This window comes from Chinchilla lanigera, unplaced genomic scaffold (assembly GCF_000276665.1).
Source record: "Chinchilla lanigera isolate Chin_1 unplaced genomic scaffold, ChiLan1.0 scaffold00004, whole genome shotgun sequence".
Lineage (NCBI taxonomy): Eukaryota > Metazoa > Chordata > Mammalia > Rodentia > Chinchillidae > Chinchilla > Chinchilla lanigera.
In genome coordinates this window covers 30959354-30984379 of record NW_004955405.1, presented here as the reverse complement: position 1 = coordinate 30984379, position 25026 = coordinate 30959354, and the positions used below count along the sequence as shown (strand labels likewise).

Below are 25026 nucleotides of genomic sequence, written 5' to 3'. Positions count from 1 at the left end.
CTCTGAGCAGCCCCTTCACGTGGTAGACGGAAAACTCATGTCCAGAGGGGAAAAGCCCTGCCAGAGACACAGCCGGGGGGAGGAGATCTTAGAGCCCACCCTTGCTGCTTCTAACAAGGCTCCTAGTCCAGTGCTCTGTCTGCTACCTCAGGGATTCTCAAACACTGGTCACACAGAAGTCTTTATAGGAGCGTGTGGAAAAAAACAGACAGTTCACCTGGAGTTTCTAATACAGCAGGGCTCTGGTGGGGCAGGCATGGCCCTTGAAGACCAAGACCAGGAACAGGGTGAGAGTCCCACTACCCTGGTTCAGCAGCAGTTTTGGGGGCTGAAGCGACCACCGTGGGAAGCACAATACAGTCACCCCAGAAATATTCACTTGATACCTCCCCAAGCATACGATGATTTATACCAAGTAAACAGAAAAGGAGGCGGATTTCATTAATCTTAATAAGCGGGCATTGCCTTGGGAGAGGATGGAGTCAGTAAAAAAAATTTCTAAAAAATTGTTGTGCATCTTCTTGTAAGATTGCATTAAACATTAAACCAAGCACAGTCTATTTAAAGTGCTGCTTTTGGATCTCAACTTAAGTAGCACTGTTAAAACCTGTGGCATAGCAGTGTATCTTATTCAGAGTTTAATTAGATTTTGAAACTAGCTGCAAATACACAATTATGCAGTTCTGCTGGAATCTGGATGCCTTGTGAAATTAAAGAAGGATAAGAACTTTCTGTACTGGGGGCCTTTGAGAGCCCAGCGAAGATTGAGTCTAAGAGAACAACCCTGGTTTTCATATTAATATTTTATAACCATAATGGCCAACATTTATGGCACACTTACTCAGAGCTAAGCAATCGCATCTCCTCATCTGGCCTTCAAAACTGTCTTAAAATGTTCTTTTTTTTAATTCTATGGGTTATATAACCAAGGAAGCTGGGAGGTCTAGATTCGGGCCAAGCAGTGGGCTCCAAAGCCCACCCTCTTGGCATCTGGAAAGTTTGCATTCACAAAGACTTTAAAATTCAATTCATTACCACCAGTGCACACAGTCACTCCAAAAAAGTCAACTCCAGGGGCGGGAGGCACTCTGGGGACTCGCTCTGGTGTGGAATGGCTGGTAAGATGTGACTGTCATTATCTGACAGCCTGTCGGGAGGAAAAGGGCATTTCTAAAACCTTTCTGAAGATACGAACACAATTTGTTCTCATCAGTTTTGGAAATATTCCCTTGTCTCAGTACATTTTCTTAAACGGGCCAACAAGGGTCTGGGTGTGAATTATTGCTAAGGATGAGGAGGTGGGTCCACTAGTAGCATCTTACCCCAGGAAACTGTAAATGGCTTACACTTGCATAGGTCCATCATGGCAAGAAGAGTTTTTATTTTTCTATTCGCCTCTGTTTGTTTCCTGGTAAGGACCAGGATTAAGAGTGGTTCCGTGCTGATACCATAGAATGTTCAGGACTCAGCCCGGCAGAGACATCAGCATCTGCTAAAAGTAAGCGCTAGTGTCTTACCTCTGACCCTGCCCAGGGCTGCGACACTCACCCGAAGGAAACCAGACAGGCAGACAGACATCCAGTTTGTGAGCAGTTTCTCGACCACAGACTCCGTGCGCCGCAGCATGAGCTTGGGCTGCATGTTGCTGGACTGCTCCATCAAATCCCTGGTCAGCACCTCCAGGATGCTGGTCAGGTAGACCAGCTTGGTCTGCAGGGCGATGGTCAGGAAGGAGGCAAACAGACACCTGTTTCCAAACAGAACCTCAGTGAGCCCCTGGCCGCAGTGCTGGCTGGACACCCGGGGTGGTTTCCACGGACACGCCCTGGAGAGGAGCAGGGTTTGCCTGGCCGTCATCCTGTTTTTTTAATGTTGAGGTTTCTGACCACTTCTACCCTCAACTCACAAAACTACCCGCCAGTGTTCAATGCTTTGTTTTCAGCACTTCAGTTGAAGTGGTAACAAGAAGTGAGTCTTTCCAAAAATTTCAGGGTGTTTTTAAAATTAAAAATAACACTTCTGCTTTTTTTGATTAAGAATTTCTTTTTTCTTCGTTTAGGGTTTTTTTTCCTTTTTCAGGGTTTTAGAGGGGGCAGTTATGTGCACGTGTGTCTTTAAAATAGCTGTGTTGGGTAAAATGGAGATGTTGTGGCTGTGTAAACGCCCAATCAAATGCTCTGGAAAGCTGGGTACAATGGGAAGACACCTGTAATCCCAGCATTCTGGGAGGCTGAGGCAGGAGGATCTCAGAGTCAGGCCTGGCTTGGACAACTTAGCCACTTAATGAGATACGGTATCAAATTTTTTTTTTAAAAAAGTTAAAACAGGGTTGTTGATGTAGCTCAGAGGCCCTGGGTTCAGTTCCCAGTACCATGAAAATAAATAAAGAATTAATTAAAAATTAAAAAATAAAAGAAGTGACCAATACCTATCCTTTACTGAGAAATTCTTCTGCTTTTCAAGGGTGTGAATGACAGTGACCAGGAAACTTTTATTGCAGATGAGGGCATCCAAAGCTGTGAGACTTTCATTCTTGTCATCAGCATCTCTGTTCTGAAAGAGCCACAACAGAAAAGAATACAATATAATAACAAGTTTAGAGCTAGAAAGTAGATCCACAGTGAGTTTTCCACGACAATAAATTATTTTAATATTGAATTCATGATCCAAAACCCCACAATAAAAACTCAAAGCAATAATAATGGAAATGATAACAAGAATGATAACACAATGCAAGTCAGACGGGCACAGGGCTGGAAATGGAAAGTTGGAGACTTACGTGCATGTCCTCGGTGAAGATGTGTGTGAAGCCACCTGACTGAGAGGAAGGAGACATTTTTATTATTCATAACATCCAAAGGAAATGAACAGAGTATTTTTGTTACAATACTCGAGTCTGTTTTAATAAAGGAGAGAGACTATGTGCTAATCTGAAGAGCCCCAGGGTGTATGCCTCCTGCACACCCTCAAAGATGTAACAAATAATTATTCAGCTCCCAAGAAGCACAACTGACCCTAAAGTATTCTAGGAAGAAGTTCCACTGCACAGCCCCACTTTGGTAGATGAAGGTATCCTACTTTGAGAGAGTAGACTCAAAAGTTCAAGAAGTGCTGGTAGGAGATTATGCAAATGTCAGACCACTTCTTAGCTCCTAAGGGTAAATACTAAATTATGTCAACAAGTTTGAACTACACTCAGCAAGGTAGCATCTGCTGTCCCCATTCAGTGTTACTGAGTAGAACTGAGTGGGTAAAAGGATAGAATCTGGAGCCAGACTACTTGGTGTCACAAGACTTTAGACAAGTTATTTAACCTCTCAGTGCCTGATTTCTCCCATCTGTAAAATGGGTATAATAATGGATCCCATCTCATAAGCTCAGTGTGAACATGAAAGGACCAAGCAAACCCATGAATGCTCTACATCAGCTAGTATTATTCTATCCCTAACTTATGGCAAAGTACATCACAGTGCTGTTATCCCACTGGTTTTGAAAAATATTTTATATATTATCCTCTGTAGCTCCTAAGCATAAATTCCTAAATATGAGCTTGTATAAAGTATTTCATTTACCCAGGTGTGGTGATATGAACCTATAATCCCAGCATTCAGGAGGCTGAGGCAGGAGGATTTCTATAAGTTCAAAGCCAGCCTGGGCTACATAGTAAGTTCAAGGCCACTTAGACTGCATAGTGAGACCTTGTCTCAAAAAAAGTATCATAAATCTTATCGGAATTAATGATTAAATTTTAAAAACATACTGAGTGACACTTTAAATGAATCAACTGAATAAACATTTAGGTCTCTCTCTTTCTCTCTCTCTGGTATTGAGACTTTGGATCAATCTTATATCTCAGTAAAGTCAATTTTTTCTGCAGGGAGTCTTTTTGCATAGTTTCAAATCTGTTAGCCCAAGCAGAAGACCTCAAACTATTTTGGTCATGCTTTTTTCTCTAGGAAAAAGCAAAGGAAAAAAAAAAAAACTAGACCCTGGGTTTGCTTTTTTTGGTCTCCAATAGTCTCCTGCTGAATCAGTGCCACCCACATGGGTAGATGCACCCGGGTGATTCTCAACCTTAAATAAGGTGCTCCACCCCAGCTCTGTAGGGCTCCCTCTTCCTCTCATCCGAATTTCCCTCTTCTAAGAGCTTAGTTCCTCTGCTTACCCTTATTTCTTCTCCTGTTTTCAACAAAATAAAGATCAGTGAATATAACAAAAAGCAAAGCTTTAAAAGCCAAAATAAACAGGCAGGGCACAGCACCAGGGAACTGGTGAACCCCGGCCCCTGCTGCGAACCTGCAGAACCTGCAGTTTTGCCTCTCGATCTCCGGTAGGTGTTGATCAGTCAAGTCCTCCCTCCAACACCCAACCTCCAGGCTGAGAGGATTTGGCTCCAGATCAGTCGGCGCAGCTCCTAATTAATATGAGGACCTATCTGCAGCCTGGAGGGCATTTCAGGTGGCAATGGCCCCTGCTCTCTCTCCTAATTATTATACATTCAATTTTAACTTAGATTTTCTTAATTGAGTTCTGACCAGTAGATACTTGGTTTTCCTGTATCACTCCTTTAATGACCCTCTTGGACTTCAATCTCTCTTCTCCCAAAAAATAATGCAGCATTGGCTCCTGGGATCGTGTTTTGTTTGGTTGTGGTCTCTCAGGCACCTGAACACTCATTGCTCTGTCTTGCTCTTGATTACTGAATTTAGAGGACAGGAACAGTTCTCTCTCAGGCCACAGATTACTCTATTCAGCACTCAAGGGCAGTCATTAACTGGAAATGCCCACACAATGCTCCTGATGATGGGCGAAATCTCCAAGATTTTATTGCTGTTAAATTCTTAATGGGGATTCAGAGAGCCGGGAGGTGAGAACTCGGGGTGTTGCCTTTGCTGAGGCCCTGTGCAGTCACCCCCGTAGGGGCACTGACCCCCAGCTTCTGCAGGTGAGCTGCTGCCATGGAAGTGGATGAAGCAGTAAACCACCAATCTGATGCCTGGGACCCTTGCAGGATAAGTTAAAAAAAAAAATACAAGTGCAAACAGTTGAGGTTTTATTTATAGCCTTCTTGATTTACAATACTAAAGCACCTCCAAAACACGGAGGGTGTTTTATAGAGCTATCCCAACCTCCAGATATCATGGTGTTCACTTCTAGAATTATGGAGAAGGTGGAAATTGCTTACCGCATGAGTCTGGGTTTTTGAACTCCAGGCATTCGGCCAAGTATAGCCGAGAAGCTTCTGGTAAGGTGATATAAACTCTCCTCTGGCCTGCAGAGATTTCTGGCTTTTTTAGAAGTCTAGATTTAAATATGATCATTGGTGTTGATGTGTGCTAGGGGTTGGGTCTCTTGGTAGACACCAGTTCCAGACCAAAAAAATAAAAATCCAACATGGTGGAGCTGAGGTACTGGGATGTGTAGATGATGATACGGAGGGCGAGTGAGGGCCCTGGCCAAAGGCTTGGGAGGGTAAGTGAAGAAGGCCGAGCGAGTGGCTGAGGAAACGGAGGTGTCAGAACAGAGGTGAGACCAGAACCCAAAGGCCTAGCTAGACTCCTCCTTCGACTTCTAACGTAATAATCGTTCATCTCGTGCAGCCATTTCTAATAGCCAAGGATGATCCAAAACTGATCAGCTAAAGAGAAACTGCTGAAGAGAGCCATAAAGACTCTACACTGCTAACAACGCCTGTTTCCAACTCAAAAGACATACATGTTGGCTTCCTTCCCTTTTGCCTGATAGTGCTTTTCGTTTCCAATTGAGAAATAATAGTGAATAATCTAGTAGCTGCAATGGAAGTCAGGCAGATAAACACAACAAATTGGCCAGCCCACAATTTATTGATTTTTAAATGAATTAGTTCACTTCCCAACTGCAAATTCAGTTTTAAACTGGTAGGAAAATAAAGCAAAAATCATCACTCTGAACTTCCACCCCTCTTCAGTTTTTGCTGCGGGACAATGAGTAATCGCCAGTGACCCATCACTGTTTTATACCCTAATCAATGCAATTAATAGTTATCTTTCTCCCTGCTCTGCTTAAATTTAAGCCAGTGTGTTGAACCAAGTGTATTATCTACAGCTGCCTTGGAAGAAAATACCTTCATTATTATTCAAGACTCAACCTTAGGAATATGATCAATGCTCTTTTACCTCAGGGAAGAAAGTTCTCAGAGCAAAATGTTTGTAGTCAAGGAAGGGAACAGTTCCAAAACTATCAACCACATCCAATTTATCCATCTGCAGCTCAGCAAAGCCTGCAAAACAGAATCCCAAGAGCAATATTTTAACTCCACAAACAATGGATAAGATCTTCTGCTGTTTTGTCTAACATGGAGTATGACCTTGGTTTTCATTAAAGAAGAAACAATAGATAATTACTTGGTTGGCTGCAGAAAAGAGCTGAAATAAAACACAAAGCCAGGCCCCGGCCCGGCTGTTCAGTTGTCTTCTATTTTACAAACATGTCTCATTACCATAGCCATCTCCATGTAAGCGTAAAAATTAAAATAAAAGTCAAACAGCCTTGTTTATCTACAACTACAATTCTGGAGCCTACCATCACGGATCTCCTTCCGGAGTTCGCTTTCCAAGAGTTCCAGCTGTTGACTCTGTTTGCGACTTAGCTCCTTCGATTTCTGCCTGGTCACCCCCACAGCCGCTAGGGAGACAGAGATGTTGCATCACATCAATGTGTTAATTTAAAAAATAAAAACAAGAAAAGGAAATAGAGGTAGAGAGATGGAAAGAGAGCTGAAGGGAGAATGAGACAGAAAATGGAACTTAAACTGGGTGTTGTGGTGGATGCCTGCAATCCCAGCTACTTGGGAGGCTGAGGCAAGAAAATTGAATGTGTGAGACCAGTCTGGGCTGCACAGCAAGACCCTGTTTCAAAATAAAAAAATAAAGATGGCTGAGGTTGTAGCTCAGTGGTAGGGTGCCCTTGGGTTCAAGCCTCAGTAGTACAAGGGGAAAAGGAAGGGAGGAAGGAAGGAAGGAAGGAAGGAAGGAAGGAAGGAAGGAAGGAAGGAAGGAAGGAAAAGAAGGAGGGAGGGGGGAGGGAGGGAAGCAAGGGAGGGAAAGAAGGAAATAGCACTTAAGAACTAGATTTTATCAAAGGAAATTTTCCCAGTGAGGGTCATTCTAAAGAAAAGGATGCTAAAATGCAACAGGGAAAAAAACCCTACTCATCTTAAAGTGAAAACTAAATCAAATAACCTTCACTTGTAACCAAAGATCCCAGCTGGTCGAAAAGTAATGAAACAAGCCAAGTCTCCCTACAGCCACAGGCCACTTATATTGTTCCATTCTTTTTCAATGTTTGTAAACATCTCTGGAGAAATAAAGTTGTGCATTGAGTGCAGAAAGAAACCACCGATCCACAGCTGGCGTCATAAGCCAGACTCGCGGAGCTCTAATGGGATGACATCATGCACGAGGAACGCCCCACGCCCCTGTCTGGACATTGCTTCTTTCTCTGCTTCATGTAGCCACTAACTGTGCTGCCGGGCAGCTGAACACAATGAAGTTGGTGCCTGGGTCCAAGGCCCTGCTCTGTGTGACCCTGGGTTTATTCCATAGCATCCCCGTGCCTGGCCGCTTATCTGTAAGACGGCCCACCTCACTGTGATGTTGACAGGATTGCAAGCAGTACCTTCCAGAAAGCATTTAGAACGTAATCTTTAAAAAGAATGGCTACTCAATAACTGTCAATTATCATTATCATTCTAGCAAGTTTCTCCTCTTTTAACAGAAATGATATGGTCAAAGGGCTCTCCTGCCAGCAGACGCGACAGGTGCTGGAGGAAATCACATTTCAGCTCTTTACTAGACCCAGCCATGGAGGCAGCAGGCCTAACCGCGATGCCCACTGCGCACCTCTGAGGAAGCGCTGAACAGCCATTCCCGACCTTGCTCGGTCATGGAACGCCTTTTCCCAGGAGTGTCGTTTGGGAGCATGGTTCCCCAGGCTGCACTTTGAACAGCAGTGGCTTGGATAGGCCATATCGTGCCCAAGGGAGCTTTTCCCGGTAGGAGTCTACAGGGAGGATCTGCAGGTAGCAGGCCTAGGCCAGGTGTGCTTAGTGTTTTCACCAATAGTATGACTGGCTGACTGACTTACTCGAGCTGCTGGTGACACTTATCTCCCTGAAGTGTGTAAGGAGAGGGTGAGAATTCTATAGGGCTTTGCAGATGCAAAAAAGCAATGTGTCACCTTTAGCCCACTGCACCTTAAAGACCAGAAACAATCTCTACAAAGGAAGTGGAGGGAGAGGACTGACGCATCACACATGTGTAGGTCAGAGGTTTCTAGTAAGTCACCTAGTGGACAGGACACTTCAGCCAAGATGGTGTATGTGAGCTGGGTGTGGTGGTGCACACTTGTAATCTTAGCACTTGGGAGGCTGAGGCAGGAGCATTACCACAAGTTCAAGGCAGGCCTGGGCTACATAGTGGGTTGCAGGTGCGCCTGAACTACGCAGTGAGACCCTATCTCAAAAAACAAAATGAGAGCCAAAACAAACAAAAACAAACTAACAACAAAACAAAGCTGAAGAACATGAGGCTGCTTGATAGCAGGGGATTCTCAAAACACAGCCAGCGTTTGGGCCGTAGAAGTAAGTAACCTTCTTCACAGATGCTAACATCAGCCAGGAGTTTATGAAAATATCAACCCAGTTTTAGACTCCAAACATTTGACAGGATTAGGCACTTGGGAAGAACATTTTTAAAAATGCTTGAAATAATAACAGGGCAAAATCAGACCTCTGAAAAGTGAATGCATTCCATTAGGCCAGTTAATCATACCCATGAACCTTTGTTTCACTGGATTGGGAATGACCCAGGGGAAAGGACCTTATCCCAGCTTCTCTTGACCTGGAGATTCCCAACGTTATCAGCAACATAACAGGTGCTCAGTAAAAACAAGGTAAATGGACGCAGAGATGAATGAATGGATGAATGAATGAGAGGGTGAAGAGATAGAAGAAAACATCAACAACTGCCTCTCCTAACCTAAAATATTAGAAAGGCAACACAGTGCTACCTCAACAAATACGAAGTGCTACATTAGCTGGTAAATAAGAGTTCTTTTTCAAAGAAGGAGAGTGTTATGGTTTATCTCTAGATGTCTCCCAAATCCTCATGCACTCATAAATGGGGCTTTGGGGAGGTGGACCTTTGAGGCATGATGCTCACCAGTGGATTAGTCCACTAATGAGTTTATCGCTAAGTGTGATGTTAAGAGGGGAGGCCTGATAGGAGGAGGTGGGTCACTGGAGGCATGGCCTGGCAGGGTCTATCTCCCTCCTTCTCCCTTGATCCCTTTCTGCTTCCCACTTGCAGCTCCATGCACTGTTTCTCCTCTGCCTTGGAGCCAGCCTACTGTGGACTGAAGCCTCTACACACTGAGCCAAGATTAACCTTTCCTCCTTAGAGTTATGGGTGTCAGGCACTTTGTCTCAGGGATGAGAAAATGACCAAGACAAAAAGGAAATGGGCTTAGAATGAAAGCGAGCCCAGAAGTAGAGGTCACAGACTAAGCGGCTGTAGGGATCAGGTACAAGACTGGGCAGAGGGGTCAGGTGACAAAACCAGGGAGTGGTGGAGACTGTGGTGAAAACCCAGGGAGACGTGTCTTCTTTCAAGGGTTTAGCTGCTACAAAGGGCTAGTAAACTATGGAAAGATTAGGTTCCAATGACTCAGAGCTTCCACATTTTTTAAAACGTGAATTGCATGATTTGTCAACTTATTCAGAGTTGAAAAAATGTTGTGTGGTCCAACAAAATACTGGTGTGCCAGGTCCAGCCAGGGGGCAACCACATGGGACCTCTGTACTCAGAGGGACCTTGGAACACTGTAGCAGATGACACGATTCACACTTCCAAAGACTCATTCTGCCAGGAAAAGCAAGGGGTTGGGGCGGGGGGTGGGAAGGTGCTGTTTGGTGGGCTGCAGAGGCAGCATGAGGTGACCAAGTTCTGGGAATCTATAGTCCCAGACGAACTCTGAGGGAATCATGCTGAAGGGTAATTTCTCATCACCATTCAAATGACTGCAGAAGCAAAGTAGATTCTAGTTCTCAAACGCCGTAACACCCATCTCTGTAACCCAGCCTTTCATCAACGGAACATCCTTCAAAAAAATCTTCAGAAAGCCCTCAGCGTGCTCCTATTATTCCCTTCCCAAAGTTGTGCTTTGGGTTTTCACCCATTAATACTTAATTGAAGCAAACAGCCCCTGAAAGCTGAAAGTCTGCCTGCCTGACGAGAGGCCCCAGGGAATGATTTCTCTGACAAAATTAAACAGGGCACTTACCAAAAATGACAATCACGAGCAAGACGGGAAGCACAATCAAGAAGTACCAGGTGGAAGGAACTGACTCCTGTTCCACGTAGAGCTCCAGGTTTCCCAGTTTCACCTGGTGGGACAAGGAGCGTCATTAAACCTGAGGGAGCTGCCTGAGCATCGTATTTATGTGCACAATCCCCTGCCCCAAGTCATTGTCCTCACGATGCAAAAGGAGTGATGAACTAGGTAGGACATCTGAGCTCAGACCCACGCTTGGGGTGCATGGACTCTATGTCCTTGAGCAAATCATTCACCGTGCCTCAGTTTCCTGATATGTCAGTGGAGGTGCTCTGGGCTACAAACCTGTGGATTTTAAACACTGGCCCTCTTTGGCCTGGGGGCTTTAAGTTACAGGCATAGGCCAAGGGAGAGGCAGAAGTCCCCTCCGTTCCTGTGTTTCACGGCGGGCTGGCTTTGAGTGGAGCATATGATGGTGGAAACCAGTTTGGTAATGCTGACCGGAAGATTCCTCTGCTTCTTTTCCAGTTCTGTCATTCTTGGAAGGCAATAAAAATTTCATAAAACTTGAAAAAAAAAGAAAAACCCTGCATCCAGCCTTCTTTTTCCACGGCCGTACACACAGCATGAAGGCGCCTTTGTGTCCTCAGAACCTCGCTGTCCTGTGCAGGCCTCATGCGGCGTGGCTGGGGCACACCTGACACTGCCAGTCCCAGTGTCGCCCGCAGCCCTCAGCAGCGGCCGAGTCCTGCTCACTAACCACCAGCCTCACTCTCCTTGTGGGGCAGGCTGTGGATGGCGCCATGGGGTGGGCAACCATGAGGACTTGGTATGCTGTCTTTTCAGTAAGTCGGCTCATGGGAACACCGCTCAAGCTCTCCAGGGGCTTCCCTGAGCTCCAAGGCGAAAGCCAAGCCGTGGCCCCCAAGATCCTAACATCTCTTGCTGAACCCCTGTGGAAACTCCTGCCTGAGCCTTCCGCCCAGCCTCACAGGCTCCCTTAGTGTGACACAAACACGCTACACAGGTGATGCCTTGGGACCTCTGCAGCCTGTACTTAGTTCCTCAGCCCAAGACTCCCTAGAGCAGCTGGTCCGTGGCTCCTTCCTGCCTCCCCAACTGTTACACAAACGTCCCCTCTACAGGCAGGACGTCCTTGCTCCCCATGGAAAAGCTGACCACCCTGGCTTGCTCATGTCCCTCCGCTCCCGTCTCTAATCCTCCTCACCCTGCCGCTGTTTTCTCTGTAACCGCTGCCCCCATCCAATCACATTTTAGTTTCTTTACTACATGTCCGCGTAGGCAAGCTTTGTAAAGCAGACAACTGCGCCTGTCTCTCCTCTGTGGTATCCCCAGCCCAGTGCGGGCATCGGGAACTACGTCCTGAACCATGAAGATGGCCCGCATTTGCTCTTCTCCGCTGCCACAGAAGGTGAGGACCTGTGCGTTAGCTGCTATGATTGATTTGATAAAAATCAATACCTTTTTACCATACAGATGAACAAAGGGAGGCCCGGAGAAGTCTAGTGACATACCTAGGGCCACACAGCTATGCATACACGGCTGGCAGCCGGGACACAAGCATTTCTTCGTTTTTGCCTTCCAATCTGATGTTCTTTCTTTTTTTGTTGTTCTTTATCCAATTATTTATGACTGTGGGTCATAAAGCTTTTTTTATTTATATACTCTGCAGAGCTCATATGCCATGAACACTAGCAAAGGGCGGCTTCTAATATGTTTCCCTTCTCAGAGGCCTCACACCTTTATTGTGGGACATAAATACTCCATGATGTGTCCCTTGGACATGTCTGGGGAAGATGAATTACAAGAAGGATGACTTCATGGTGAAAGAAGCAACATGGCCCATGGGTTATTTGGTCCCCATCAGATGCTAGTGCCACCCCGGGTATGCTGAGGAGGCCTGTTCAGGGTTTTTGCTAAAACATGTCACCTTCGCATTTGGGCAAAGAATGACAGCTTGCTGTCAATGGGTCTGGAGATTCCACTTGCAGATGCTACAATCTAAATGTATGGCTGGAACAAAAGCTATCAAGACTCATTAGTATCATACACAATGGTGTGTTCAATGCTTTGACATTCAAACAGGCAATGGAAGGATTCTGCCAGCTATTTTGGAGGAATTGTGCTTAGGCTTGCAGTACCAGCTTTGTTTATTTAAAGTGAAAAATCTAAAGATCCACGAAAGATTCCATCCTGGCCTCAGGGATAGCCTTGGAATTACCAGAAGTCAGGTGAAGAGACCGAGTCAGAGAACCACGTGACTTACTCGGACTTTCTTGGAAGAGGCGGCAATGCTGTTTGCATCCTTGATGCCCTGAATTTTGCAAAGGATGGTGGTAAGATCTTGGTTTCTAGTAATGTTTTCAAAACTGCAATTTAATGGCTTATTTTCCCCGTGGAAGAGAGTAATTTCAATGTCTCTCTTAGAAATGTTGAAGTTGTCATTTTCTTTCTGCCAAACAACAAAACGAAGAGGAAGAAATCAGAGCACGCGTGGGAACAGACCTTTGCTGCCCAGGGGTGAGAAGAGGGGGATCTCTATCCCCAGCCAGAAGGAAAAGAAACATACTTGAATTTTCACTTCCAGTTCTGTGTCACCCTCAGATTCTACTCGATACCCTGTAAACCTGGGGTCCTCGAGATACTGCAAGGTCCCACAATCCAAGTAGGTGTCTTGTACTCTCAGTTTCACCACCACGTTTGGACGCACTTTTGAACTCTTTAAATTGGGCGCTAAAAACCTGCAGAAGTCAGTCCTGCAGTATTCAGAGACCTGGGAGAGAAGAAAAGCAGGGTTTTAATGACTGAAGGATCCAGCCATGGTCTCTAAGAGCTAAGTGACCCAGGCAACCAAACTTCTTGGTGTTTCTGTTATCTCATCTGTAAAATGGGGGCAGCAATCCTACCTACCTCACAGGATTAAATTAACCCTAAATTAGGTCAAGTCAAATGTGACAAGGGCTCATTCAATGAAGGGAAGGCTGCCTTGAATGATATTATACACGCACAAATGCTTAGAGGAGTGGCACACTGCAAGACCTCAACACACGCCAGTTAGTATGATTAATATCATTAGTAATCAAGAAAGCTGTCAGAGGGTAAGCCATGGGAAACGAGGCTATGTAGAAAGAGGCAGGCCACAGAAAGGGGAAGACTTTGGCCCAAAGGGCTGAGGTGTCCTTCCAGCCAGCAGAGTAGAATGCTAGGAAATTTTGGGAAAGGAAGAGAATGCCTAGCCCTCAACTAGAGCCAGCTCTGACCTGGACGCGTGGCTGGCTGAGTCACCCCGGCTTGGGGAACCTCTTGTAGGGTGTTGGCAGAAGTCACTAACCACAAGGAGGAAAAGGCTTTTCAGGCAGTAACAGAAAACAAGAGAAAACTAAAGTCAAAGGGACAGAAAGGGCCCCATGAAACGGAGGGTGCAAAAACTGGAGACAGTGTAGACCATGTGGCCCGATTTATAGCTGTATTTTAAAAAACAGAAACATATTGTCATTTCCAGGTGTTTGGAGGACAGGGAGAGACAGTGGTGGGTGACGGCAGTGGAGAGATGTTTATAGAAGAAAAGCTGCAGCTCCTCAAAGAAATTCACCAGGCAAGAGGACTGTCCTCGTTCCTGTCTCTAATACCGGAATAGAGGAAAGAGGGCAGGAGGGGCCGGGGTGGGGGCTCCGAAGCCAGGGTCAGACCTCTGGACCAGGCTGGCCAACCTTCCACCTGAGCAGTAGTTTTCCATCCTGTGACCTGAATCTCGCTTTCACATTTCTGTGCTGGGCTGAAAACTACCAAACCCACCGCCCCCCACTCCCAGCAGCTATACCTCGGAGGAGTCTGGCTGTTGACTGCCTTCCAGAAAGATTACCTGTGACAGGACCAGGCATCCTCATCCTCAGGATGCGAGTGTCCATACAGGTGACCAACTCCCATAGTCTGAAAAGCTTTTTTCCCCCTACATTATGAGTAACTTCTCAGCCACTGTCCCCGGCCACCTGATTTTCTTCTATCACTGAGAGTGAAGCTGTGCTGCTAGACGCTCTTTTCTTATCCTTGGTGTTCTTCCTCCCCTGGTGTTGCCCCCTATTGCCCTTTAAGGACAGTACTGCAAAGGCAAAGTGACCATCTCGCTTCACCAGTGCCAGCCCGCGGGGCCAGCCAGGGGAGAGCGCAGTCAGGACCTTGGGGCACCTCTGCCATGTCCGGACGTCTGCCCGGCATCCTCTTTGGGCTCTCACCCTTTACCCAGTAACTGCCCCTCCAAACTCTCCTACTGCAGCACTGCTAAATATTACCCGTCCTCATGTCATTCCCTGCTCAAAGACCTCCACTAGCTCCCCATTGCCTATAGACTTAAGGAAAATGTTTGCAGGATGACACTCTTGGGTAGTTGCCCCAATATATAGGTTTTCTTTTCAGCCATCCCTCTTGCTCATTCTTTTTTTTTTTTTTTTTTTTTTTTTTGTTTTTTTTATTGTTTTTTTATTTTTTGGTACCAGGAATCAAACTCACAACCTTCCTTTTGCCAGGCAGGCGCTTGTGCCATTGAGCTATATCCCAGGCCCCATCTCTCCCATTCTTGACCCACCGTCTAGGTTCCGGCTGAGCAGGTCCAGGTGATATTCTACCAGGAGCAGGTGAAGAATCCATCCTCTGTGCCTGAAAGTGCCTTTCCTTCCACTTCCACTCATCCAAGTCCTGCCCATCCTACCCCCTCTGCAGCAGTCTTCATCCCGCCCATGTGTAATTTCCTTTTCACATGGAAACACACAGTATCCTTGGACTCAGTGGGAACCAGAGGACCTAGCATTTAATGTTACCCTGTGCTGTCAACTTGCAAGCCCTGTGTAGACCTGCCATCCCCCTCCACAAGGTGAGTGTGACCATCTCATTTGTCTTTCGTCCTTGTACCCAGCAAAATAATTTGTCTACAGTTGGTGCTCAATAAATTGTACTAGATTTGGAAACAGCGTTTAGGAAATGGAGCAAGACCCCTGACAAATTCAGGCCGGGCCTCTGGTCAGGTCATTCTGTGTGACTTACACAATGGGGTGTGTTTGCATCATGGAGACATGGCCCCAAATCAGATGCAACCTGGGCTTGGAACCATTTCTGAAGTGTGCCATGAGGTAGGTGTGTGTAGGACAAGGCTGTGAGATGATGAAGTGGGAGAGTTCCTGCATCTAGGCCTGAGCTCCTACTGATCCCAAGGGAAACAACTCCGTGGCTGCCCTTGGCTCTGCCAACCTTGGTAGGAAGTGATCAGGTGGGGCCCAACCCCGACGAGGGCTGCTCCCCTCCTATGCTACATCAAAGAAAGGGAAAAAGGGGAAGAGAGAAGGGGAAGAAGATTCAGGAAGTGCTTAGTAACACTCAGAGGCCCCAAGAAAACCTTTCATCTCGCTCGCACTCCTGGCACCAGCGGCTTCAGTGTCATGAAGCTCCAGCAGGGATAGACCGTTCCTACCCTTCCCACCGTGGGGTGAGGGAAGGCAAGAGAAAGGGAAATCAGACAGCAGGGAACAGAGGGAGCCCAGGAGACAATGGCCAGAGCAGGAGAAGCAATGGCAGGAGTTCTGGGATGTCGGCAATGTCGGCGAGCCACCTGTTGCTCAGGATCCCTCAGTGCAATGGGAACATCACCGCCCACTCTTCACAGAGACGCTGCTCCTCACTCACACCTCGACCATGCACAGAGCATTTTCACACGGATTCCTAAGCATTGTCTCATTAAAGTGACTCGCCACAAATCACACGAGCAGACAATGGCAACTCTTGTCATACCAAGTTCTTTTCTCTTTCCTCTGCATGGCAGCCCAAAATAGGCAACTACAAGTGCGAGGTCTTTGTTATTTCAGTAATAGCACAGAGAGTATCATACAATGAGTAAATTTGTAAAAAGGTAAATTTAAAATGCTTACAACACCGAAGCTGTAGAAAGAAGAAATTTCCCCAACACAATTTCGGGCAATGAAAACAAAATCATCATTGAAAAGAACTTTCATTGCAAAGCATCTGAAGACTTACGTTTATGTTTTCTTTTAACTCCTGGGAAATGATTAAGCTGTCAATTACATCAAAATTTCTGCCCTTGATTGTTATATTTTGACCACCACTGCAAGGCAAAAAGCAACAAGGGTAAATACATAGGCATTTTGCACTTGGAACAAAACTGTCAGCTGAGGGCTTGGGATGTAGCTCAGTGGCATAAGCACCTGCCTGGCAAGGGCAAGGTCCTGAGTTCGATCCCCAGCACTGCAAAACAAAACAAAACAAAACAAAACTGCCAGCTGATTCACATGTAATATTAAACAGTAATGTGTGAGAGAAAATTAATTTTAATTTCAAATATATGACAATCTAAGAAGTCTTTGACAGATACTGCCCACAAAAATTCAGGTTTTAATTCCCATTCTCAGGCAAAAATTCTCATTTTAATTCTAGGAAGGTGCCCAAATTCTCTAATAGAATTTGAGCTTTCTCGTACCATTTTGCTACATATAATCTGATCAGCTGTCCCTTGAGAAGGAATCAGTGAATGGAATTTTGCTTGTTTGCTGTTTAATCTATATGAAGACTCTTTAATCTTAGCAATTTTCAAAATCAAACTCCCAACCTACCAATTATATTTTATTTAGGGACACTGGGATCACTTTGGACAAGGTAAAATTACTAATGACATTAAAGGTATGAATTCCTCTTTGGGAAACCATATAGATAATAGCAAAAAGGGCGGTGGCTCCATTGATCTCACCAAAACCAAGCCAAATGGCTTCACATCTTCTCGGTGCGTCATCGGATACAGGCAAAGTAGTAGTCACCGGGCGTGAAATAAACAGCTGTCAACAGTTGCAGCTACCCGGGGGTCCCTGTCCTCAGAGGCCACCAGATAAAAGTCCAAGGGGACAGGAGTCTGGGTGTGTCAGGTCCAATAGATGGCTGAGTCCTTGGTGATCAGACCAGTGGAAGGTGAGAGAAGACCAATTTGTGTACAGCAGACCAGACCCCAGGCCCCAGCCCGCCAGCCGCAAGGGGCTGGGCCAGGACGGCCTCCTGCCAACCTACCATGGTTACATGAAGACCAAGCCATGCCAGGTTGCAGAACCCCATTCTTGCTCAAAGCACAAACATCCAGAAGCAACCAAGAGACACGGGCCGAGAATGTCACAGGTAACAGGGAAGTCAGTGACCGCTTACGTCACAGCAAGGCAATCGTATGGAGGCGCAGCCTGACCTTGGGGGCCAGACTGTTTGCTGCTGGAACCCTCTCCGTGCCTCAGTCTGCCATCAGCGAACTCAGGACAACACTAAGAAGGAACCAGCCCCGGCGATGACACCCTGACTGCAGACTTCCAGCTCCAGAAGTGGGAGGAAACAGGTTTCTATTGCTTAAGCACTTCAGCCTGGTGCTTTGTTACGGCAGCCACAGCACACTAATACAACCCGCTCTCACTTAATCTTAAATAAGAATCTCCAAATCGAAGTCTTCTCTCCCCCTCCAAAGCCTTGTGGGTAGTTTTATCTAGAGAGTACTTTCAAAATTAGCTTCAGGCTGTGTGAGATGAGTAAAATCTCTTTAGGGTTGTATTACAAAATTCAAATGTGCATTTAAATTTGATAAGGGAAGGATTTTTTCCCCCTCCTTAAGGGTTAACTGGAGAGTTTATTTTGGAATTTCCATCTCTCACCAAGGGAGAATCTTTGCCATATAGACATTGCCTTTCCTTTGATATCTCTGAATATTTTTCCCAAAGCATTCAAAACAGCTAAAGTTTTATGCATTGAAAGATGCAAGAAAGGACACTTTTATCGTGAGCAGCGGTGTCACACGGTGAAGGTCATAGATTTATAGCAGCAACCTAGGCTAAGAATAGTTACTGTGGTTGAACAAACATTTGAGCTGTGAGTTTCCTGGCAGCCATGGCTAAGAGAAACACAGGATGCGTCCACAGTGCTTATAACAACAGGAGCCACCAGCTTGTCAGGTATGCCTTTCTCTAGGAAAAAAATCCTGAGAGAGACCAGGAATCTGAACATGGCTACCATTTCTGAATTTATCGGCAGGAAATTCATGACCTTTATGCATCGGTCCCTGAACCACAGGTGGGAAACATACCATGCATCTAGACAGTACCTGATCCAGGTGGTAGCAGGAAATATATGGGAACAGTGTGGAAGAGCAATGTAGGATAACGCTCCCGCAGCCGAGCAGTTCCCACCATCAAACTGGATGCACACGTCCTTCATTTCTTTTCGGCTCGATGGAAGAGAAAATTTCATGTGGGTGTCATTTAGCACATGGCTAACCTGTATCCTAGAAAGGGGGAGAGGAAGAACTCTTACATGACACGGACAGCACAGTTGATTGCTCAAGGTGACAGCACACGCATTTCACTTGAACTAGGGCTGCACGATCAGAACAGCTGCAGCTGCGGGCAGCTACTGATTAATCAAGAGCTACTCACCCAGTTGGGGTAGAAGTGGGGCTGGGTTCCTCTTTCTTTTGTGCATTTTTATCATTTTATTTGCATCTCCCCTTCAAGTGGGGGAGGAAGGAGAAATAACCCTGGCCCTTCAGAAGGCCTAACATACAGTGAACACGGGACAGGAATCGTCGAATGGGTATTACACCATATTAAGCAATTATGGCTAATTTTTTGGAGTGTGGTAAGGACACCACTCCTGTTAGCAGTGTTAGCAGTGTACACGGAAGTCTTTGTGAGTGACAGCGTATGGCATCTGGGATATACTTTAAGAAAGTCCAGCAGCTATGCTCATGTGCTTCTCCTGCCCCACCCAAAGCAGGTGAGTGAGACAGGCAAAACAAGATTGGGAAAACGCTGATACAGTTAGAAACTCGGTAAAGAGGGTCATTCTGCTCATCTCTTTTGTGTACGTTTGAACATTTCCATAATAAAAGCTTTAAATAAAAAAGCTAACCACTGGGGAAAAGCTTTAAAGAAAAAAGCTAACCACCTAGCTAAACACTGGGAAAGTGGAACCCAGCCCAACAACAGACAGGTGTGGGAACCCTGTTGTTCCATTAGCGCAGAGCATGGGCGTCTCTGATACAGGCTAAGCTGCCCCAGCCAGGAACCTCCAGACTGGGGACTGGCTGGGATGGTGCTGGGTGCTCCTGACACCCAGAAGGTGCTATCCTCAATGCCTGTCTGGAGTCAAAAGAAAGACTTTCACAGCACTCCTTGTGTCCCTGAGTGTCTACAAGACCCCTTAAAGCACACACCACTGAGTTGTGCCTCAGTAGTATTAATTACCCTGGAGGAGAATTGATGATTATTTCTTAAAGGATGCATGCACGATGAGTAATGCTACTACACCTTACAAGAAGCTAAATGCCAAGAATGTTTGAGCGAGTTGACACGCACCCTACTTCAGATGCACATTTCAAGGTTTCTACAAGGTGCGTAGTTCTACAAAGTTCATTGTCAAATGGTTGCTCATTAAAACAGAAACTTGTTTGTAAGTTTTGGTAGGAGAGAGTAGGTCATCCCACTACTCCTCTCGCATTTTTCTCTTCAAAATAATTACATTTTAAAAATACCATAATAAAAGAGTTTGGGCCTGTGGCTTGGGCTCAGGTATAGGATTAACAGGGAATCATGTCGATCGCTCTCATGAACTTGGGTTTGCTACACAGATGTGGTTACTGAAATGCTACACACAGAAAGGTCTCTTAGTCATTTAATTTAATAACCGTGATATCTCAAGACACATTCAGAATGGAAATGAGAGCATAAAGAGTGAGAAACAGGTTAATGCTCTGAAAACGACTTATTTTCCACTGAAGTTGATTGCCTTTCAGCGAACACACAGGTGTCTAACTTCACAGATTTCGCTATACAGAATGAAAGATTTTTGCAGTAAGGTATTTAGCCAGGATAAATGGCACAAAAATACCTAGGTTGCATAGATACTGCCTCTAATGTGTGCCTGATGGTTCTGGGACAAAGCCGAACAGAGCGAAGCAACCAATGAGCAGCTTTTCTCATCCAGATCATAGATATTCCAGATTTACTGCTGTAAGGGGAAGGTGGCAGTGATGTGTAGCAAGTGAATTAGAACAGAAAATTCAGTAAATAAGCATGGCAGATTAGAATGCTGTACAAATCTGTTTTAGGAGTTAAAAGCCAAAACATCACGCTGTAGCAGATTGTCTTAAATGTATTTCTATGATGAAAATAAGCTCAGCATTATACTTCATGGAGACCGCACCATCTTTTCTTTCAAATTAGCACAAACTTATAAAAGTTAACAAGCAGAAAACTCAAATTATCTGTTGTGTTATTATTATTACATGCCTTTTTTTTTTTTTCCTGCAGTGGGGGAGAGGACAATATGCCCAAGAAGATCAGTGAGAAATTGAAATTTTTGCTCAATTTCCTTAACAGGATGAGTTCGGGAGAAGGAAATCATAGAAATCATAACATTCAGGTGGCACACTCACCAGATATTTACGTTTGGGGCATTTTGTTCTTTTACTGCTAATCTTTGTATTAGTAATTTAATTATCTGAGATTGAAACCAAACCAGTAGAGAGAAAGAAAGCTACAAAGAAGAAAATTTCCAAAATAGATTTTTCAACTTTGGGATGCATATGGGCAGAGTTCCTCCATAAAATTCTGCATCGAATTCCAAGGTACACAAATATTTTTCAAAGCACATCTTCTCAATCATGTTTGTTAGTCTCTATACATAATTTTGATAGTGAAAATGAATTCAGGCTCCAAATAGGGAATATCCTGAAATTACTGCTTACTCAGACTTTGGAGGAAGGGTAGGTAGATTCTCGTACAATGAACTTCAGATTTGTTGTTAAAATCATTTTACTTTTTGGAATTATATCAAATAGACTAACTGGCCTTCTCTAATGCATAGAATCACGTGACTACAGAGAGGGTTCCAATCACACTGCCATTCCTTTGGCATAGGTTTTGGTTTTTGATTACTGGGGATCAATTACTAGGATTTCAACTCACACATCCTTATCACAAGTGCTGGTTCCTTTCAGGATCATCGTGATGTTCGACGCCCGGGTGAAGTTTGCTCCCGTAACTATCACGTTACTTTTCCCTAAGGTCGATATTTTCTGTGGCTCAATGGCCTTCACGTAGAAGACCTATTGGAAATAAAAGATTAAAACCTGAGATCAAAGCTACGAAATGGCATCATTCCAAAAAAAAACGTGTGGATGTGCTGCAGTTCGAAGAAATCACTGGAAAATTACAACATTTTGCAAACACAAGCAGACAGTGTTTAATGAAATCAATGAATTCAAGGAAGAGTACTGAAGATTCATGTCTCTCAACATGCGACAGCATGAGGTCAAACCAATTAGTCTTTGTCTCACAAGACAGTTGAAAATGCAGTTGAAGAGCCCGATGTTCTGTCTAAGGAGTGAGGTATCACCGGAGTTGAGCACCGGCTCACTGTCTCATAGCCTTGGGAAGTTCCCACTGTAAGCAAAAGGCAGGCACAGAAAAAGACTGCACGACTGGAGGCAGCAAGACTCGGTATTACACCGAAGTAAATGTCATCCTAGATAAATTTTATGCCCTAGAGAGTAGTTTGTATTGTTTCATTTGTGTCACTTAGGGTCCTGGAGTGAAGGCGCATACCACAGAAAACAGACCTCACGAGATCACCAGTTCTATCACTTCACACCAAGGAGGTGGACATAAAACCATATGACCAACCACTTCTTCTCCATGATTTGCAAACATCACAATGACTTCCTTGCTGCACAGTCAAGAATACAAAAGTGATTACAATGCAATATGTGTATTACCAGTTCCCCAAGATGAATGTCATTCTTGTATCGCACACACTAAAAAAAAGTGCCCCTCCGGAGTTACATGATACCTACTTCCTATCATGTAGGCAAATGTCTCCTTAGTTCTCCATTTCTAATGGCTTCTCAAATTCCCCTAAAAAAACCAAAGCCCTTTATTCGATGGCAGGAATCATTTTCCCTTTTTTCAAGACAAAACAATTCTGCTATCTTTCACTTCTGTCCTATAGAAGCTCTCATCTTTCACTTAAATTATTTTGGTGTCCTTTAGTAGGCCATTTCCACAAATCTGATTATTCTACAGTATGGTGACCACAAGAGGATGGAAGATTCTAAGATCTCGGCCAATGTAAGTGCAGCAGATCTTAGCATGTGGGAATGACACACTCTTGGTATTTGAAATGACCCAAGGTCCAGAGAGGCGCAACCATGGGACATCTACGCCGGAAATGCTGAGAGCATCCTCTTGGAGGATGAAGCCCAGGAAGATCCTGAGCCACTGCAAGAGCTTCTGCTGGATGTCCAGGTGCCTAACACCTGCATCTTGGGGCAAATGAGTATTCTCTGCCCTGTGTGTCTAACGTGTGTCAGGTTGAACTTGCTAGGCTGCCCAAGCTACTGAATTGGGTGCCCTTTCCTGCACCTTCACACACAGATGCTGCACGGTGGGGCAGTCACCATCCCTCATTACCGCTATGGATTGGTTTTGCCGATTGAGGCAAATTCATCGTTACTGTCATCACAGCAATGATGTAACGTGACAGGGAATTGATTTCAGTGGCAGAATTTATTTTAATCACTTTGTAAAGGCCTTTAGCCCTGTATTTATTGAATCACTGAGGGCCCGAAAGGGTCACTTTAATTATTCTGTTATACTTGACTGCATTTTATGGGGGAAACGATCTGCTGGAGTGGTACTTGGGATGGGGGATTAGCAACGACTTCAGGATAAATCCCTTGCAAATGTCAAGTGTGTGTTGTATGGTGAAAGGCTTACTCTGTCCTCTTACATGGTGACAGCCAAGTGATCAAGTATTTACTGAGCACCTACAGGGTCCTTAGGACAGCACTAGGTGTGGCAGAGGACATGTGATGTCCCTCTAGATCGGGAGTTGGCAAACAGTAACCAGTAACCTACAGGCCAAACCTTATCTCCTTTATGTTTTTGTAGGGTCCATGAAAAAATGTCCAAAAGCGAAGATTAATTCATGATGAATGAAAACACATGAAATGCAAACTCCAGTGTCCATGAACACGTATTTGTGTTTGTGTATTGTCACTGCCTGCTTTCACAGTCACAATTCACATTCTTAGCAGCTTCAACAGGGACCATGCTGTCTGCATAGCCTACAGCATTTATTGTCTGGATTTTTTGTAGAAAACACTAAGCAAACCCTGCTCAAGGAGGCCGCTGTCTTCCTAAGGAGGCAAGATATACTTCTAGAAATGTAAACTTCAATGCAGATTACACTGATAGCCAAGTCAACTATGACTCAGGTTTCTGTTCTTGCTAGATGGGCCTCTCTGTTTCGCAAATTTATGCCACGGCTGTCAGCAGAAGCAAACTGCAAACAGGCCAAGTACGCACTACTGCTCTACTCGCTGCAGAGGATAAAGACAGCCTTATAACTAATGAACAAAAGATTTTTAAGGGAGTTATATTTTGCTCTTAAATGGCTCTCCAAACACCATCTGAGGACCTGCCACGTTGCCTTATTAACTTTTTATTTCCCCCTGAGTAGAGACAGCCTTGCTATTTCAAAAGGATTTCATTTTAAAGCCGTATTGTTTAGAGAAGTTCCCATTGGCCGTCTAGGATAGAATCCAGCCCTCACTATCTCGTAAAAGCAGATGCTTGCAGTCTGTTTTCAAAGAGGTCAGATTAGCTGTCCTTTGTTTGCTGCAAGGATTTCTCCTAATCCTAATAAGTGAGCTAAAGAGCTACCAAGAGGACCCCCTAAATAAATAGTGCAGGTAGGCAGAAAAATTGAAAAGATAGGCCAGTTAAAAGGCTGCAACAATTCTTAGAAATACAGTATTTTCTGTATTTGCTGATAGAGATTTTTTTAAAGCCAGTAAAGACAAAAGTCAGAGAAAGACCTTTCACCATGTTCCACATACTCTACTGCAGACCTGTTTTTCATATTTCAATCAAGAGTTAATTCACAATGTGACACAAGTAGCCAGCCCTACAAGCTTACCCATAGAAGGGGTTAATTTGAAAACATAATTGTGCTTGATACATAGAGAATTTCTTACAGCTTTACAGTGAGATACTCCCTACAGTGTCCAAGGATTTCCATATGTCAAATCAAATCACCCTTGAGTGTATCCATCATGGCCCTAGGTTGCCCAGCAAGCAACCTCAGAAGAGTTTACTTCCTGTTAGTTACATTTTAAAGACTTAAGAGTTATTTTTAAATGGGGTCACCATTGTAAATTATTTAATAAAGTATTCTGAGGTTTGGTCTCTTGTGAGTTTAAACCACTCCCTGTTTTATATAAGAAAGCACACTGGAAATTGGTTAAGTAGGTGATTTATAGTATGCCCAGTTATTTTTTTTCAAAACTAAGTCATTACAAGATATTGGCAATAGCACAACCACTTAGAAAGAGTTATCTTTGAAAAGCTCTAAGAGGATTACTCTTGACAGTTAAGAGTATCTTTTGTGAAGTCTGACGTCAACACAATTCAAATTACTATGACATTAATGGAGAAAATACTGATATGATTGAAAAGAATATCGGAAAGAGGTGCATTAGGAAGGCTCAGTTTATTAAGACCAAATTGTACTCTATTAATCCCGTTAGAAAAACTCTCAATATAGCCAAGCTCTCTGTAGGTCTGGACCTGAATCAACACCTGGTAAAACGTCGCTCAGATTTTCACT

General features: G+C 44.6%; 1 protein-coding gene across 5 annotated transcripts in view; it reads right to left on the bottom strand.

The window, feature by feature from the left end:
- The window catches only part of Plxnc1 (plexin C1), a gene marked incomplete at its 5' end in the record, with an annotated part of 138671 nt that overhangs the window by 39568 nt on the left and 74077 nt on the right, over nt 1–25026 (bottom strand). For all 5 annotated transcript variants that reach the window (XM_013518393.1, XM_005374690.2, XM_013518395.1 and 2 more), the window contains 11 exon segments: nt 1549–1747; nt 2429–2553; nt 2780–2818; nt 6156–6259; nt 6562–6663; nt 10321–10423; nt 12599–12784; nt 12902–13105; nt 16354–16441; nt 18461–18640; nt 21324–21463. In XM_013518393.1, coding sequence (XP_013373847.1) covers nt 1549–1747; nt 2429–2553; nt 2780–2818; nt 6156–6259; nt 6562–6663; nt 10321–10423; nt 12599–12784; nt 12902–13105; nt 16354–16441; nt 18461–18640; nt 21324–21463 — 1470 coding nt within the window.